Genomic DNA, 16,595 nt, shown 5'->3' on the forward strand with positions numbered 1-16,595 from the left:
ATCCACGAATATAGCAAGGTACACCTGATACGCAACCAACAGAATTATTTCCTTTGTATCTCCCTTTCCAAAATCCAAACAGAGGAAACCAAATTCCCAGAGATGATGGCAACACCGTAATAATGAAAAAAAGTAGCCAAATATATATCCCTCTACAGTAATACCACGGAAGAGCCGAAAGAGAGAGAGAGAGATGGGGAAGGGATGAAGAGAAGCCCTCCTCCACCAGCATGCCAAGGAGTGAGGGAGAAGGAAGAAGAAGAATAAGGTGAGTGATAAAAGCCTGGCCATGCTCAGGCAACTCATCTCTCACCTCCGTCTCCGTATCCTTTGGGAGCTCTACGACGTCGCCTCGAGGCCCTCGCCAACGGCGCACCCTTCTTCCTCCTCTTCTTCTTGTTCCAATCCGGAAAGGCAAGCCATTTTCTTCTCTTGTTGGCGTTCTTTGATCTAATTCTTTGGTTGGGTTGGCTCTGCTCTTTATCTGGTTTCTTTTCGTTGGTGTTCTTGTGTGTTGCAAAAACTTTAATGGTGGTGTTTTTTATGATCCGTGGTTACCCGCTAAGTTGGGTTTTTTATCTTGCTTCATCATGTAATATCCCAATTTATCTGGATTTTTGTGGATAAGTTGGAGCGTCCTAACTTCACGTAAGTGGGTGTCTGGATGTGCCTAGTCTTCTTCGGTTTTTGTTATTGATCTAATTTGTTGGTTTTTTTGTTCCACCTTTTTCTGGTTTCTTTTCTGTTGTTTTTGTCGCTTGTTGCAGAAATTTTAATGGTGGTGTTTGGATGCACCGCACCTAACTACCAAGTTGGGATAAAATGTGTATTTTGTATTTTTGCTCTATATATCCCAATTTATCTCAGTTTTTGTGTAAAGACCCAAACCGGGGCCTCTCAAGCCCAGGTTGATGGACGTTAGTTTCAAAGGGAAATAACCAAAATAACCATAAAAAATCCATACATCCATTAATAATAATTATTTCCATCCAAATAAAAGTGTCCAATTACATAAACAAAAATGTAAAAAATGAACCATATAAGTCTTGTGGAAACTGTGTTAAAGTAGTGGACTAATTCTTTCTCTTAGCAGCTGTTCCTCAACCTACATTTGCCCCCAAAAGAGGGGATCAGTCTATAACTCAGTAATTTTTCATTTAGACACGATCATTGCAACTGTAGTGAGCTCTAAGCTCATAGTCTTAGGTTAGTTTGCTAACTAAGCACATATGTTTTTTATGAATTTTATTCATTTTACCGTTCTCTATATCATTATTCTCAAAGTAGACATTTACATTATACTCTAATCGGCTATTTCGAAAATAGCTTCTTCGGGCGTAGCAATCCATGTAGACAACTTAGATTTTACAACGTTGGCCAGACATATGAACCACTCACAACAATATAGTTCAAACCGGCCCAGACTATGGATACAAGTGCTGCAACTGCTCATCGGGAACTACAAAGTGCTCATCGGTAGCTAGCCGAAGAGCTCGGGTTATACCTGCCCCCAAAGTTTTCAAGGAGCTATATCTGCCCCCAATGTATTGAGAAGTTATACCTACTCCCAAGGTTTTGTGGTTCATGCTACATCTTACATATGTCTAATGGGTAATGTTTTAACGTCTAAGGCTCACCTAGAAATGTCAGAGAATTTTTTAAGGTACACACCTCAACAGTGCCCTAGACCATGCCTCCTAGTAGAGTTCTTTATCATGCTCTGGATGGTTATCTTATGCACATTATTTTTTCAACCTTCATTTCTTAAAGTTAGTGTTTTATACAATCATCAATATATGTCTACTAACTACATATATGATGCAGTGAGGGAACCGATAACTCTCGCTAATGGATGTCGGTGTCGACACTCATTGATGCAGCGTGGACATCGAAGTTTCGATCACTGTGATGCAACGTGAAGATCGGATTCGGTGATGCACTTGAGGTGTAGCAAGTAGGGGCACAACTTCCACGATCGTGCGATGTGCCAAAATGAGTAAAGAGATCACCGTAAACTAACGGTGCTGGACTGCTAATTTTATTCAATAGGCTTTGAAACAAGCAATGGGAAATAAAACCAAAGGCAACAAAGGAAGCAATGAAAAAAAAACAAAGTTGTTGCAAACTGACGTGACAAAGAAATAAAGAAATGAAAAGAAAAGCTTCTAAATGAGACAAAAAGGAATAAATGCCTTCAGGGAAAAATCTACAGAAAGACAAAATAATGGAGAAAGGGGAAAACTAACTGGAAAAGAAAATGAGTCAGCAAAAACCAAAAAGAACAAAAGGAAAAACCAAACTGACGGCTGCTGCAATTCTGAATTCTCTATCTTCGCTCGCAACCCTAAGAGGGTCTATTTAAAAGGGTTTGACTGGATCTGGGTCTCGGGTTAAGACCCGAACCCGAGACGAACTCTGTCTGCTGCTGTTCTTGGTCGGCTCTGCATCAATATATGTTCACTAACTGCAGTTAACATGTATTTACATATCATATATTTAAGGATAACGACCGGACATAGAATTAACTTATTAAATCACGATACTTACAATGCTCCTCCCAAGGCATAAGCGTGATATTCTCAGGACAGATCATATCCCAAAACTCTGGAATCCTATACTCAATTCTCAACATCATACATCAATCTTTTACATGCAGCCAGTGTTGTGAAAAGCGTTGAGGCGTAGCGTGGCGCTCCACCAAAATCCGAGGCGAGGCGTAAGCCTCGAGGCGCAAAGTGTAAGCCTAAAAAAAAAATTAACTTAAAAAACTATAAAAATTATCTAAAAGGGGGAAAAGATTCAATGTGAATGATAACAATGATGAGTTGTGGAGCCTGATTCAGAGTTTTTGCCCTTACAGGAGGGGGGTCTAGGGGTTCCCCCCGACACGAGTCCTGTTGCCCGTTCAACGAGCGGGGGTATAGGGGGGGGGCAGAGCCCCCCAAAACAATTTTTTTGGGGGGTTCATTGTTTCCTTTGATTGTTTCTTGCTCGCGTTTTTCTTAACAAACAGTTTATGGTCTTTCTATATTCTCCATGTTTAATCTTTGTTGCTTTGGAAAATTGAACTCAAAGAGCATCCTAGTATGATTTGTTGCTAACCGATATCTCTGTTGGTAAACAATCCTAATTTCACTGTCCTACAATTTTCCCCTGGAATCTTCAGATTGTCATCTTAAATTTTGTTGCACATATCTGTAAATGATGCTAATAAGGTTGTCATAAAAAAAATGAGGAATGAACTCATATACTTACACATTGTATGTTGAGAGGGACAAGGTTGCACCAATTAATTGAGTAATGTAATGTTTTCTCTATCTATCTAAGCTCCTAGCACCTCCACAATCTATGTAGTGGTATCAGTCTAATGCACTTCAGAAAAAATGAAAATATCTTTTCAAGCAATTGAAATTTCATTAGATGACAGAACCAAAAAGAATGAAAAATAAATATAAATGTACAGACATGTAAGGTTGATGTATTCTGATAAATTCATGAGAAAGAAAAGCCTACCTTCTGTGATTCTCCAAACAAATTTGTTCGATCACGAGAGGTGGGAGACGCGTGAGACACGAGTGAGGGATTGTGAGAGAGAGATGCGTGAGAGACAAGAGAGACGAGTGAGGGACTGTGAGTGAGAGACGAGTGCAGCGTGAGGGACTGCGAGAGACGAGAGAGACGAGTGCAGCGTGAGGGACTGCGAGAGACAAGAGAGAGATGAGAGACGAGAGAGAGATGAGAGACTAAAAAATTAGGGCCCCCAACCCTAATTAGGGTCGGGGGGGCATGATTTTTTAAAATTTTATTTTTGGTCAAATGAGGGCTTTGACCCTTATTTGACCAAAAGAATGAGGCGTGAACGCCTCATATTGAGGCGCATTTTGCCTCGAGGCGTACGCCTCGAGCCTTTTACGCTTTATGCCTGTGCCCCAAGGCACAAAGGCCCTCGCCTTAAGGCAAGGTGTGCTTTTTTGCACCTTGAGGCGCTTTTTTGCGCCTTGAGGCGCCTTTTTAATAACACTGCATGCAGTAATGTCATGATTTTCTTTACACGGGATATATTCATAATTTAAACCATGTCATAAAACAAGAAACATGGATCATCTCATTTAAGCATGATACCAAATATCATGATTATAGATTCTTAAGCATGCTAAACAGTTGTTCTATTCACAATAAAATAAATTAGCATACTTAAAACACATGTACCGGTTTGTTTTGGGATGAAGGCGTAGTTGTTGTTGTTGTTGTTGTTGTATACTTAAAACACATGGAATTATATCACAGGATGCCTAAACTAATCAACATGTATTTTATTTAACTAATGTGGAATTTGCAAATGTTCACTTGAAATTCTTAAATTCCAACTCTAAGGTATAACCTTAGCCTTCTCACAAGTTTTGGATATGAAATAGACGAATATCCTTTATCATCATTTAAAGTCTCATCTTTGTTAAAAAATATGAAAACCTCCCTAGACTTTAATGCAAAACTTTGACTCTATTCTTTTTGGGTTTGTCATCACATCTCCTGCTAATGGATCTTACTCGAAGAGAAGAATCCAAAGATCTAAAAATCACTTGAATCCGATATCGGAGTACCAAGTTATGTCTTGTTTACTAATCAGACATACTGGGGGCAAAATAGTCTTTTTACTTTTTGACCACCCCTGGTTTCATGTAATTTCTCCGATTTATTTTGTCTTTACACTACCTAATTCGTATTCATTGTAGTTCGACTTTCAATTAAATTTCGGATCTAAATCCACTCTTATTCCAAAGCGGATCATTTAAGTTTTTCAACTGCAACAAACAACAACAACTACGCCTTCATCCCAAAACAATTGGGGTCGGTGATATGAACCAACAAAGAAAATCATTCTGGGTCTTCCACATGAATCCTTCTCCTCCATTCATTTTTATCCAATGCCATGTCCTCGGTGAGGTTCAAAGCATTCATTTCCTTTCCTATCACCTCCATCCATGTCTTCCTAGGCCTACCCCGCCCTCTTTTTCAACTGCAACTCTGACTAAATCCTGGATCTGATACGTGCGATCCAAACTTTTTCGTAATGGTTTGGCCCAAGTCTGGCGTCAACAATGGAAAAGACTTGGATTTGGATTAAACCCAACTAGATCCAATTAGTTTTGGATCCACTTTAGGTACACGCTATTCGATTTGATTTTGAATCCAAATATGGATCCGGTTTGTATTGAAAAATTGAGGTACTCATCCAATTCCACTTATATATATATATATATATATTATTTTCTAAAAAAGCCGGCCGACTTGGTCTAGACCGAGTCGGTCTAACCCAACCATGGGCCCGACTCGATCTAGACCGAGTACGTCTGCCCACAACAGACACGAATCGATATGGATCGCGTTGGTCTGTCGAAAGCAGACCCGACCCAGTCTGCCCTAAATATGGATTGGGGCTCGGTCTGTCCAAATTGAGCCAGTTTGCCAAGAAAACAAACTTGACTCAGTCTGTTCAGACCGAGTCAGTCTTATCTAACTCAATCATATCAGACTCAGTCTGTTCAGACCGAGTCGATCTATCATTCTAGAGGCCCGAGTCGGTCTGTCACATTAACACTTTTTTCTGTTATTGACTCGGTCACCGTGGTCATCCCCAGACCCAGCTCAGTTTGGGTCATGCCCAGACCGAGCGACACAGTCAACTCAGTTTGCCTGTCCCACGGTCTACGTTTTTTTTTTTACAGGCCATCGGCACTAACCAGTGGTGAGGGCAGAGGACCGGACCTTTTGTGCCTCCTCACTACAGACGGCAGGCTGCAGGGTTCGCCCCCTATCATTTTTTCTTTTTTTTCCGTCACTGGTAACCTGCTGGTTGCCGGTAGTGATAACAGAGGGAAACCCCCTCTGTTTTCACCACCCAGGTGAGCGCCCTGCGTCTCTAAAACTCGTCGGCAACCTTGCGGTTGCCAACATCTTCTGCTTTGAAAAGAAAACGGGAAAAAAGAGAAGGAGGATTTACCTAGCCGACGGCGGCGTGCCTCCTCATCTCCTTCTCTCTGAATCTCTCTCTCTCTCTCTCTCTCTCAGGGTTTGCTTCTGTCGAAAGTGATAGGGGAAGGGAGAGGGGAACCCATGGCTTTTATAGCCATGGGTGAGTGCAATCGTTACCCCCCTCACCCCTCTCCTTCCATAATCGGGGGAGGCATTTCCCCCCTTCCCTCTCCCACTTTCCATTTTCATGAGAGAGGGAGATGGGTAACACTCTCCTCTTCCTATAACTGCCCCCGTCGGGCGACAACATTACATTTTGTGTATAAGTTAGAGGTTCCTAGCTTTGCTTAAGTGGGTGTTTAGATGTGGTCACTTGTGCAGAATTGTGGGATAAGCTGGAAGGTTGTATGTGCTCGATTAAGATCATTTCTTGCTATGTCACATGGGTGCGGCGGGTGCAAGTGCTGCGATGCGGCACTTTAAAAAACCTTGGGTGTGGGGGTGCGGGAGGGCAAAAATATAAAAAATTATATATATATATTTATATATATATAATTTTGAAGTTTTAACAGTTAACAACATTAACACTAATGAAATAAAGAGAAAAGAGGCAGTGAGAGAGACATAGAAAAGTGACAGAGAGCGTGTGAGAGTGAGAGAGACAGAGAGAAGAGGCAGAGAAAAGTGGCGGAGAGCGAGTGAGAGTGAGAGAGACAGAGAGAAGTGACAATGAGAGTGAGAGACAGAGAGAGAGTGAGAGTGAAAGCGAGAGAAGAGAGGCAATGAGAGTGATGGAGAGAGAGTGAGAGAGAGAGCAAGTACCTGAGGAGTGAGGAGGAGAGGTCGGAAGGCGTTGGCGTCGGCATCGGAGTCGTCAGAAGGCTTCAGGAGAAAACTCGGACAGGAGGAAATTTAGGGCAAAAAAAATTGCCCTAATCCTCCTCCCCTAAGCCTTTTCATCGGGCATTTTTTTTGTATAAAAATTGAACACAAATGACCATGGGTGAGTTGATCGCACCCAAAGTTCGGTTGACCGCACCAGGTGCCGCACACGCACTCATGTCGCCCAGTGGCGGAGCCATGAGTTTTTCGTTGGGTGGGCAGACTTCGGGTCTCGGGGACAATACTATGGTCTTGAAGGACGATCCATTTATTCGGATCAATGGCGGAGCCAAAAAAATTTCGTTGGAGGCACAGTCGTTCGTGAAGAGATAAAACTTAAATAAGCCTTTGAATTATATTGAAATCGATTGGTTATCAATGTAAAAAAAAATCAGCAATATTTATCACAATATACTCAAATCATTTGAGATCAGTCTTGCATACATTCAGCTCAAATAAACAGCAAGGAACCAGAACATTACGTTGCTTTCCAAAAGCAGTTTCTAAAGCTTAAAACGCACAATCCAAAACCCGGTTGAATGCAGATTCGAACTCGGGGAGTGACAAACGCTGGTCCAGATTAGGTGGAAGCTTAGGGTGTATGTGATACCGCTGCCACGGGAAGACATAAACGTGTCAGCACCACTTGCTGATCACTGTCCTGGGCGAGTGCTCGCCACCTAAAACAAACTACATCTAAATGACAACACACCACGGACGATAATATCCAGAACAGGTCAGGTCCAACACTAACAATTTTTCAATTCCATGCATGCGTTATTGATCCTCGAACAGATTGTTTGATTAAAAGTAAACATACACTTATTTTATGTTTGTCACACACCAGACAAATTAAAACACACATAGCGGTAGGCATTAGCATACAAGAGTTAAAATCAGATTCTTTGTTTCTTTACGAAATATCGCTGGAGGCACAGTATTTTTTTTTTTGGTTTCAAATTCTGGGGTGGGCGACTGCCCACCCCTGGCTCCGCCACTGGCGTCGCGTCAACACGGGTGCGGCACCCGGTTGGCTGAGTCCCAAGGTTCGGTTGACCGCACCGGGTGTCGCACCCACGTCGCGTCGATGCGGGTGCGGCACCCGGTTGGCCGAGTCTCTATGACAGATTTTTTGGCTTATCCCTTTTTTTTGCATAAATGGATTCATTGAAAATGCCCTCAAAGTGTTAATATTTCGATCTTTTTCTTCTTCTTTTTTGGGGTTTTTATGCGTGGGGGGCCAGGTCGTTTCTTAACTTGTTCATTTGAGGGGTTTTTTTGTTTTCTTTTATTGTGGTTTGTTGAGTGTTTTTTCCCTTTTTTTTAACTTGTCTTTTTCTAATTGTTTAGATGTGATATTGAGATTGATTTAGGCTAAATAATTTATTGAAGTATTTTGTTTAGTTAAATGTTACAGTTCGTAGAATCATTGAAATGATATTTATGTTCATTTTTTTGGTTATTTATTTACTTACTGTAATTTGGAGAGGAATTCTGATACTTTTGATATTCAGTGATGTTTTTGTTTTTGTTTTTCAGTTTTTTGGGGTGATTTTTGTGAAGGTTCTTGTGATTTCTTCCTTCTATTTTGTTATTTGGCATTGATCAAATACATAATGGATTAGTGGATCTTAAGAATGTTTTAGTAAGCTGAGTCAAATGCACCATTTTTTATATATTGATAATGTGTTTGAATGTTTGAAACATGGATTAATATTAAAGGTTGATTAAATCATTAAACTTCTTGTTTGTTAGTTTAGGTACTTGTTCAACATCATTTGAACTAGGTGTGCAATCTATGGTTACAGCCCCTGAATTTAGTAGTTTATTCTTTTTAGCAGTTCATATAATTTTCATGTATCCTAGAGCATGTAGGGTGTCTGTGAATTTGACATTCTCTAGACTGGCTTCTTTCTTGCTAATCTCAGGTCCTTGACAATTTTTGGTCTTTAACTTTTTTAAACACCATGGATATTATGCGGAAAATATGATTGCAGCCTGTGTTGTCATGACATGCATATTATCCCCTCAGATTCTTTGAGCCTCTAAAATTAAGTGTTTGGATGCATAAATCACGTCCAAATTTCCATCCTATCCCAAACTATGGTCACCAAAAGCATGTGGCAAAGTGGAACAGAGAGTGCCTAGAAAATATGTGGTGAACAAGAATATGCTATGTAACCAATGGTGCTCCGCTTGTCTGGCAGGAGCAGTTAGTGCACATCACCTTGTGTTGGGACTTTTCAAGTTCGAATCCTAGTGGTATGGTTGTATAACTGGTAGGGGTCTGCCTAACCTCAGCTTTCTATGTCAAAAAAAAGGATACAACAACAACAACAACTACGCCTTCATCCCAAAACAATTGGGGTCGGCGATATGAACCAACAAAGAAAATCATTATGGGTCTTCCACATGAATCCTTCTCCTCCATTCATTTCTATCCAATGCCATGTCCTCGGTGAGGTTCAAAGCATTCATATCCTTTCTTATCACCTCCATCCATGTCTTCCTAGGCCTACCCCGACCTCTTTTAACTAATATATTTTCCCATTTCTCCATCCTTCTAACTGGAGCATCATTAGGCCTTCGTCGAATATGTCCAAACCACCGTAAACGATTCTCTCTCATCTTATTTTCAATGGGTGCAACGCCTACCTTCTTACGTATCTCCTCATTCCGAATCTTATCTTTTATTGTATTTCCACGCATCCATCTCAGCATACGCATCTCAGCTACACTCATTTTTTGAATATGATGTCTCTTGGCAGCCCAACATTCCGTACTATATAGTAAAGCGGGCCTAGTAGTCGTCCTATAAAACTTTCCCTTCAACCGCAATGGCATTCTACGATCGCACAACACTCCAGTTGCACTCTTCCATTTCATCCACCCAACCTTTATCCTATGATTTACATCTCCATCAATTTCTCCATACTTTTGAATGATAGATCCCAAATATTTGAAAGAATCATCCACCGGTATTTCGTGCTCACCAAGCTTCACTACACTCCCATCACTACTTCGTTGCTTACTAAATCGACATTCCATGTATTCTGTCAAAAAAAAGGATGCATCTTTTTATTTGCTTCTTAAAATGTATATATTAGTATGAGTTGGATGATGTTTGACCCATATTTTGGCAGAATTTGACTAGTATTTGTGAGAACCATACATGAGATGTCTATATCCATTTGTTTTCCTATATGGGTATTAGTATGGGGTCTGTCTTTAAAAATGGTTATGAGTTGGTCGAGTAGCCAAACTGCATCCTTCTCATCTGAACCCTGTATTTTCCCTCCCTCCTTACACCTATGTAACACAGACTCTTCTAAAAGGTTCACACACCTGCATCTATGTAGGTGTGACACTTAGACAAGCTTTCGCAGTGTCAGGTGCGGTCAACCTCACCGCAGTCCATTTCTGTCCAAAACTGGACTCAGTTAACCTAACCGAGTCCAGTTTTATCTATAGTATATATTTAAATACGTATTCGCATACACTATATATATAGGGAAACTAGAATATGTAAACCCGTATAATATGTAAACTGGTTGAACCAGCAGGAACTGTCCGATCTTCAGATCGAATGGTTCCTGTGCAATCCCTAACCCACCCATCTTTTCTCTCTCTCTCTCACCGGAGGACCACCACTCACACACACTGGAGGACCACCACCACAGCGGGAGGCCGTCCGGCGGGGTGGAGGCTGGGTGAAACGCAGAAACGACAGGGAGCAGGGGGCGGTGGGGAGGCTGTCCGGCAATGGTGGAGGCCGGGGAAGAGGCGGCAGATCTGGCTGGGGTTGGGTGAAATGCAGAAACAAGAGGAAGCAGGGGGCGGTGGGGAAGCTGTCCGGCGGTGGTGGAGGTCGGGGATGGCGGTGGGGAGGCCAGGGAAGGGGTGGCAGATCTGGCTGGGGTTGGGTGAAACACAGAAACGAAAGGGAGCGGGGGGCAGTGGGGAGGCTGTCCAGCGGTGGTGGAGGCCGGGGATGGCGGTGTGGAGGCTGGAGACAGTGGTGGTGGTGGAGGTCGGGGAAGGGGCGGAAAATCTGGCTCGGGCTGGGCGAAACACAAAAACGAGAGGGAGCAGGGGCGGTGGGGAGGCTGAGATGGTGGTGGTGGAGGCTGGGAAAGGGGTGGTGGTGGTGGTGGAGGTGGAAAGGGGAAAGAAGGGAGGTAGGTGGTGGGAGGGGAGAGATGGGAAGGGGAAACCAGAGATTACACAAGAACCGTTGATCTAGAGATCGGTTCCTGTGGGTTCAACAAAGTTCACATATTTGATGGGTTTACATATTCTAGTTTCCATATATATATACCCAAGTTTTTTGAAATTACGTGTCACACCCTTTGCACCCGCACCCATGTGACATAGGTGTAAGGCTATGTCACATTAGTGAGGGTGCGGGTGCGGGTGCGGGTACGGGTGCGGCGCAATTTCAAAAATTTTGGACATGGGGACTCGGCTATATATATATATATATATATATATAATAAGACTTGGTTAAAGTTGTGCCCATTAGGAGACACGGCTATATATATATAACAATAATAAGACTCGGCTATATATATATTTTTTAAAAAATAAAAAAAACGATATTTTTTTAGTTTTTTGCCCTAAAAATAGACAAAAATAGATTCGGTCAAAGTTAACCGAGTCCAAAATGTGGACAGACTCAGCCCCGGTGCGTTGACCGAGTCCAAAATGTGGACAGACTTTGCCCCAGTGCGTTGACCGAGTCCGACATTTGGTTGACCGTGTCCGCCCCATGTCCGAAGCCGCACCCATGTCGGGGCGTGTCGATGCGGGTGCGTCGACCCCCTAGCCGAGTCCGTGTGACATAGCCTTACACCCTCCTCATCCCTACCACCCTTTGACCCTTATTTTGTAATTTATACCAGGTAGCAATGGATCAAGTTCCAGTAGTCTCGAGCGGCATTCTCCTTTTGATAAAAAGTGCAATAATGGCCTCTTGATTCTACACATTGTACATGTTAGGAAGTGTCTGGACTCTTGATGTTGCTAACTCTAGGCTGATGCTGAAAAGGCTCTCTCATGCTAGGAAATAGGTGCATGTTGCTATAGAGATGCCTAACTTTTTGATAGGAGAGATGAGGGTTGGGAAGAGGAAGGTGTGGTGGGATGATCTTATGGTTTAATTACGGTAAACCGTTTTCTTCCAACCAAGGTGGAAACCACACAAGCTATGTTCTGGGGATGCCATTGTCTGAAATTGAGCCATAGACAAACGTTTAAGTAGAAAAGCTAAAACCAGTTTTGTTGAGTGCTTGGTTTTCAACCATGTTACATGGACACTTCACCTAGGCTGAAGTGTTGATGTTGGACACTTCCTAACACCGACACCTACACCAACACTCCTAGACACAGAACCAACACACCGTTTTTAAAATTATGAGTGTCAACAAATTTGGACACGCGTGTCAAGTGTCTGACACCTTAAAAGGTGTCTCGACATGCCATGTCCAGTGAATGTCATACCTGTGTCCAGTGTTGGGCATTATAGACATGGGTGTCCAGACACCTTAAACAAGTGTAGAGTATTTTAGAGTTGGAAGATACTTACCTAGGAAGAATCCATCACGCATCAATCATCTGACACTCCCATTAGGACATTTACACTCAAAATCTTATATGTTCATATTACATCATTAACTTTTGTGTAAATCATCGAGGATCTGAATGCAAATGAGAAGGGAATGTGCATTTTATATTTTATGGTTTTGTTTGCATAATTCTCTCTCTCTCTCTCTCTCTCTCTCTCTCATATATATATATATATATATATATATATATATATATATATATATATATATATATATATATATATATATATATATAGTCGTGTCCAAGATTCTAGTTTTTTAAAACCCGTCGTGTCCGACACCGACACCCATGTCATTGTCCAAGTAACATAGGTTTTCAGCCTCTTCTAGAAAAAAATCTCTTTGATCCCATTTGGTTGGACAGAATCATCTAAGAAAATTTTGGCTTCACCATTCCAATCATAGAACTCAGTTTTTCTGGAAAAGTATTCAAGCAGATTATATTCAATTAATCATTTTATTGAAGTCTTAATCTCCTTTTTTGACTTATATATTCTAATTATCAATTAAAAAAACATGTAGCAAAGAAAAAGATTTTTGGTGATCTGAGTAATTAATTGGGAGTAGTACACAAATGTCAGGAGGGAAATGGGGTGATACATTTTTTAACAGTTCACAAACAATAATAAGCATTTTGAGATATTTTCTTTAATATTATATTATAAACCACTAACCATATGGATAATCTGACTTGGTTTATGTTGTCAACGACCTTATTTCATTTCATCATTATTGATTACTTAATTGGTTGGTTTTGTGTGGTTTTTATTCTTATTCTCTTTAATTTCTCAAAGGTATCATAAATTAATTGCTAAGCTGTTGTCATGATTAATAATGTGACTAATGTGTAGGTTTGCCAGTTTGTAGTTGACATCTTATCATTGTCTATCGTGTATAAAGTTTTTACAGTGAATCGTTCTTCTTATAAATATGTTTTGTTCTAACTTATTTCTCTACCTTCTCTTACATTTCCGTTTTTGCATTGTTATGCAAAATTTTAGCTACTTTGTGGCCTAGGCTTGTGTCCGCATTGAGGCTTTCATTTATTTGTGAGCTGACTTGCCAGCTGGTCATGGATTTTCTTTAATCTCTGCTAATATTAAAATATATATATATATGGATGTTAACAATTTATTAGGATATGTGACGACAAGTTTACAAGTTGATCTTTTAATGTGCCGGGCAGTGGACACCTGGTTTAGATAAACAGGATGAACTTTTTCCATCTGCATTGACCATCATTTCTAGCCTCCATCCAGGCGTTTCTTGACATGAATAACCAATCCTTGGATGTACATTGAGAAAATTACTGAAGTTGTTCAATTGAAATGGGTGGACAGCTAATAGCTTATATTGTGTTTTCATTGAAGTGGCTGTATTAGTTTTTGGTGCTAGAGGAAGGGCCTTTTAGAGAGCCCTTGTTTTCAGAAATTTGGAAGTCACTGTTGATTGCTATTACTGATTTTCTCAGCACTGCTTAGCTTTCAGCCATATGATCTGACAAATAATGAATTTAAGAGTGTGGTTGTTGGTGGTTTTGGTCCTTTTGGATCTATTTCTTGGTCGTCTGTAAGTAGGTCCTATCTATTCCTGTGTTCTTTCCTTATCAAACTGTATTTCTATAAAATCAATAAATCTTTCACTTCTACAGTTCAGTAAGAAATTCTATTCCCTGTTTGAATCTCTAGTTCTAAGGATCTGCTTCTAGATTGTATGCTTCCAATATTTGTCAGCTACTGTTGAACTGTTCTGCTATGGTATGATCTCAAAGAGCCCTTGCCTCAAACCCAGGGATCAACTCAGTGTAGATTGGTCTTCTGTGCAGATGGTGTTTCATTGACCTGGACAGTGGTTCCAGCAATGATGATCGCTACAGTGTCATAGAAGGAATGAAATCTGACACCATGAAGCTGGGTGAAGCAAAGTGCCCACCCTCCAAGAAATCTCGCAGAGATAACAAGAACCATGAGATGGTTATGAAAGATCATATCTGGAAAGAATTTCCAGAGGATTTGTTTGAGGTTGTTATTGCAAGATTGCCTATTGCCGCCTTCTTCCGCTTCCGTGCTGTATGTCGCAAGTGGAATTCCTTGTTGTTATCACATAGTTTCTCGCAGCAGTGTGCACAAGTCCAGCAACCCTATCCTTGGTTTTACACCATAACTCATGAGAACACCAACAGTGGAGCCATGTACAATCCTTTGCTGAATAAATGGCATCACCATTCCTTGCCTTCATTCCCAGCAAAGGGAATCATTCTTCCAGTGACTTCAGCTGGTGGCCTGGTTTGCTTTCTCGATATTGGGCACAAGAACTTCTTTGTCTGCAATCCCCTCACACAGGCTTTCAAGGCTTTACCTTCTAGATCTGTTCATGATTTGTCACGTGTCGCAGTTGGGATGACTCTGACAGGAGAATCTACTGGTAATGGATACAAGATCATGTGGTTAGAAACTAATGGAGATTATGAGGTCTATGATTCTGTATGCAACAGTTGGACTCGTCCAGGAAGCTTGCCTTCTTATATCAAGCTTCCTCTTGACTTGAACTTCCGCTCTCAGACTGTTTCTATCGGCCAAGTGTTGTATTTCCTGCGTGCTAACCTAGATGGTCTTGTCTCATACAACATGGAGAGCCATGTGTGGAGGCAGTTCAGCATACCACTTCCGCCCCACTCAAACGACCACACACTCGCAGAGTGTAGTGGCCGTATCATGCTCGTGGGCTTGCTGAGCAAGAATGCTGCCACATGCGTATGCATATGGGAGCTCCAGAAGATGACTCTCTTGTGGAAGGAGGTTGACAGAATGCCAAATATGATGTGCTTAGAGTTCTACGGCAAGGAGGTGCGTATGACATGCTTGGGTAACAGGAGCCTGCTTTTGTTGTCGTTGCGCTCTAAGAAGATGAACCGACTGGTCCTTTATGATATATCAAGCAAAAAATGGCATAAGGTGCCAAGTTGCATGCTTCGCCATGGCCGGAAGCGGCAGTGGATCGCTTGTGGTACTTCATTTGTGCCATGTATAACTGCTTCTGCCTGATTCGATTTAACGTGTCTGATTTCACCTTTTTTTCTGAAGAAGGATGTCTGATTTCACATTTTGATCCTTCATTTGAGGGTAACCTTTTACAGTTCATACCTTATAGATTGTAAGCTGTCTTTGAAGCAAATTTTGCCTAGAGATTCAGTAATGGTGGTGCTGGTTCTGAACTACTTACTGTTGTATGAAAAATCTTAATGCAACATAGTTTCAAAGCTAATATGCTTCCCTTGGAGTAAAAAGTATGTTTTTGACAGTTTTCTGCTGCTTGATGATAATTTAGCTGAGTATTACTTATTGGTAGGTCATAACGTTGACTAGAATTCATATGATGGTACTTGGCTACAATGTTAATTTACAGTCACCGAAAGCAAGCATCACTCATATTGGACTGATTTTCTAGATTGAGACAGCATGAAGACATTTTGTTCCTTTCAGCCTGTCACTCTTCTGCGGTTTGAAGCTCTGGCTGGCTTTATCAGTTTTGAAGTTTGATGTTGGTCTTTTCTTTTCCTGCATTCATTGTTGAGACTAGCCTTCAAAATGGATATGTACATACGCAAACAAGATAATAAAGCTGGTTTCTTTTCTTTTCTTCCCTCTAGGTCTTCTTTATCTGCTTTGCATGTCAAATACGTAAATAAAGTTTGATGGGTGTATTCTTGTCTGTAGGTCCAATTAAAGGCAACCATTGACTTCCAAGGCAATAGATACAGCTTATTTGTCTTTCTAATGATCAATGGCAATGAAACTAAACTCTTGGGAAGGAAATTTATTGACATAATAAGCAATTTCAATGTTGGTCAGTGAAACTGTTGTTTCCTTTTTCTCTTTTCCAAAATTTTCCTACTTAACGATGGACAACCTGCCTAAGTGGTAGGTCTGGTAAACGAGCTGAACGAGCCTAGCTGGGGCTGTTCAAGCTCCGCTTGTTAAGGGTATACCCCTGTTCGGACTTGGCTCGTGAGCTCATCACAAGCCAAGCCGATCACATGCTAGTTCATTTTTTTAATTATTGTCTTTTTAAAGCTTATATATATATATGATTGCCCATAGATAACAGTGAACGGGA

General features: G+C 41.2%; 1 protein-coding gene across 1 annotated transcript; it reads left to right on the forward strand.

The window, feature by feature from the left end:
- The first annotated feature begins 191 nt into the window (after positions 1 to 191).
- Positions 192 to 15,779, forward strand: LOC149833440 (F-box only protein 6-like). Its single transcript, XM_090012839.1, has 2 exons — positions 192 to 414; positions 14,305 to 15,779. The coding sequence occupies exons 1-2, from the start codon at positions 290 to 292 to the stop codon at positions 15,521 to 15,523; spliced, it is 1,344 nt and encodes a 447-aa protein (XP_089868965.1). The 5' UTR covers positions 192 to 289; the 3' UTR covers positions 15,524 to 15,779.
- Positions 15,780 to 16,595: the final 816 nt, after the last annotated feature.

The sequence above is a fragment of the Nuphar pumila genome, chromosome 7, assembly GCF_984573655.1.
Source record: "Nuphar pumila chromosome 7, dmNupPumi1.hap1.1, whole genome shotgun sequence".
NCBI classification, from domain to species: Eukaryota; Viridiplantae; Streptophyta; class Magnoliopsida; order Nymphaeales; family Nymphaeaceae; genus Nuphar; species Nuphar pumila.

Excerpts from the sequence above, each read along its gene's own strand:
- LOC149833440 (XM_090012839.1), top strand. The coding sequence starts at position 290 with ATGCTCAGGCAACTCATCTCTCACCTCCGTCTCCGTATCCTTTGGGAG. Across the intron at positions 415-14,304 it reads TCTTGTTCCAATCCGGAAAG|ATGGTGTTTCATTGACCTGG; the intron begins GCAAGCCATTTT and ends TCTTCTGTGCAG.